The following is a 2429-nucleotide window of genomic DNA, read 5'->3' on the forward strand; positions in this document are numbered from 1 at the left end:
CCAAGCGCCTCCGCCTCCGTCGCCAGCGCCTTCCCAAAGCGCTGCCGCCTCCCTCCCCTCCCCCACCTTCCTTCCCCGCTGCACATCCCCCTACACCTCCCTCCTCCTCCTCCGGTCCCCCTCTACCCCCTCCATCGCTCCGTCGTCGGCGTCGTACCGAGGAACTTCGCATGGCCGGCGGCAATCATGGTTATTATATTAACATGTTAACTCTTAGGGATAACATGTTAACTCTTAGGGCTAACATGTTAACGCTTAACAGTTAACATGTTATCTGTAAGAGTTAACATGTTAGCCGTAAGAGTTAACATGTTAGCCCTAAGAGTTAACATCCGCTGACATGAGAAAGAGGATGATAAAATTAAGATTTAAGCCAGCTGGCATGTCTAATCATGAGCTGGTATGTCTAATCATCTGTTGGCATGAGCTGGAATCATGATGGAGGAGCCTGGACACAAATTTTTCAAAAACAAGGGGCTACAACACATTTTTAAAAATATGGGGGATGGAGCACATTAAAAGTTGGATTTTGGGATCTAGAAGCAATTTTCTCTATTTTTAATGATTAAAAAGGAGAACATCTATGGTCGATGTGCACACACTTATTTTATTTCATTGTTTATTGGGAAAAGAAATGTACGTAAACAAGTACTTGACCTGCAAATATTGATTGCAATAGCGATGCGTCATAATTCCTAAAAAAAATTGATTAATCACAGTACTGTCTGTCTTTAAATAAGTCTAATCTTTTCGAATTGTACTAATCCAAAGGTAAACATCATTTTGATTTCCCGTTTAAATGTAGTAATGGTGTGGATCATTGTATATATTTCCCTAAGGTTTGTTTGAATTGGAAGTTACGAGAGGTTTCAGCTTGAGTGGGGTTCAATAGCTACAATATTGCTCACCATTCCTTATGAACCTGACAAAGGGCTTCGTTTCTTCGCTACTCTACCTAATAGAATAATTTTAAAATCCCTTTAGTTAGATTATTATTTATAAAACTAACTTATTCAGTTCTTGGAGGGCAAAAACTTCGATTACACGCATATTGGATGTACGGCAGCACTAAATGATGCATGTGAGAGATATAAGTATGATATTCACGAGAATAAACTTATAGTACCACAATTTTTAAACTATTTTAGTATTATAACATACAAAATAGCTCCTCATGAATTGCGATCATAAATATGGTCGCATCTCTTTTCTCTTAAGACGCCTAGCTCTTGTAACCCTAAAATAAATATGAATTTAGTAGTTAGTAATACAAGTAATGATTTTGTAGCAAATACAACTAAAATTACTTAGTTATTATATTGTGGATTTACAGAACAACCATAGCTAATGGTGTGTTTCGTAATATATCAAAAATCGGGTTAGGTTCCATTATGGCCCAATTTAATCCTAAACTAGTTTTAATTTGATAAAAAAAAAATGGAAATGAAAATGAAATGCACATACTTAATACATTATTAATTAGAAAATGAAAGGTAAGTAAGGATCGATGTGTTTTTGGGTTGGAGCTTTTCGTTGTTTGATAAAAAAAAAATGGGAATATAATTGGCTCATTTTTGCTCAACCACAAAGAGCCTCGATTTTTTGTTGGACCATCTTTCCTTGGTTTACTTCTAAAACTAGAGCATGATCAATCATTACCCAATTTTTTTAGGAGTTGTTGAACAGAACGTAAAGTTATTAACTTGTATTATGTATCTGGATGGACAAATTATGGAACTTATTGTTATATCTATTGCATGTATTGATGGTCGACCATCGAAGATATTCTGTCCATTAATCAATCCCTAGCTAGCAGCTCCTTGTCACAGTGTCAGAAGTCAAAGATGCTCGTCCAACCCTAATTCCTCACAATTCCGAGTTATCAAGAATTGATATACCAACTGGACCGACTATCTCTGCCACTGAACAATTAACGTTATCCCAGCTAGCAAGGGTAGCATTGGTGCTCACACAATGAAAAACAAATTTTGCTGCGTCAAACCTCTTAATTACCACCGGCAATCCAATACGTACGTCAACACTAAATCCCTCGTGCTCACGATAGAAAAAACTGAACTTGGGTGACAAATTTACCCAAGAGGTTGCAGCGACATGGTAACGAGTCTGCCACTCCTTTCGAGGGCCAGAAATCCACCCCTGCATGCACCTAGAGATACACCTACTCAGTGGACGCTCTAGATCGAGCTTAGGAGAGAGAGACTTTATTCACTACTTGAGAGGAGGTTCGATTAGTTCCAGTTTGTACAGGTTGAGCAGAATAATAGTATATTATATATGACTGTCATGCATAACTTGAGACCGGGCCCCGACCCCCGCCTATACTTACACAGCAGACAGCAGCACCACCTGTGTGTCCACCTCCTCCACCGCGGCCTGCTAGATTAGGTGAAGAGTAGGAGCTTAAAACT

At 38.8% G+C, this 2429-nt stretch overlaps 1 protein-coding gene across 1 annotated transcript in view; it reads right to left on the reverse strand.

The window, feature by feature from the left end:
- LOC109839140 (fructokinase-2-like) overlaps positions 1 to 1390 on the reverse strand; it is a 10578-nt gene extending 9188 nt beyond the window's left edge. Inside the window, 1 exon segment of the mRNA XM_020407568.1 lies at positions 1332 to 1390. Coding sequence (XP_020263157.1) covers positions 1332 to 1390 — 59 coding nt within the window.

The sequence above is a fragment of the Asparagus officinalis genome, chromosome 4, assembly GCF_001876935.1.
Source record: "Asparagus officinalis chromosome 4, Aspof.V1, whole genome shotgun sequence".
NCBI lineage: Eukaryota > Viridiplantae > Streptophyta > Magnoliopsida > Asparagales > Asparagaceae > Asparagus > Asparagus officinalis.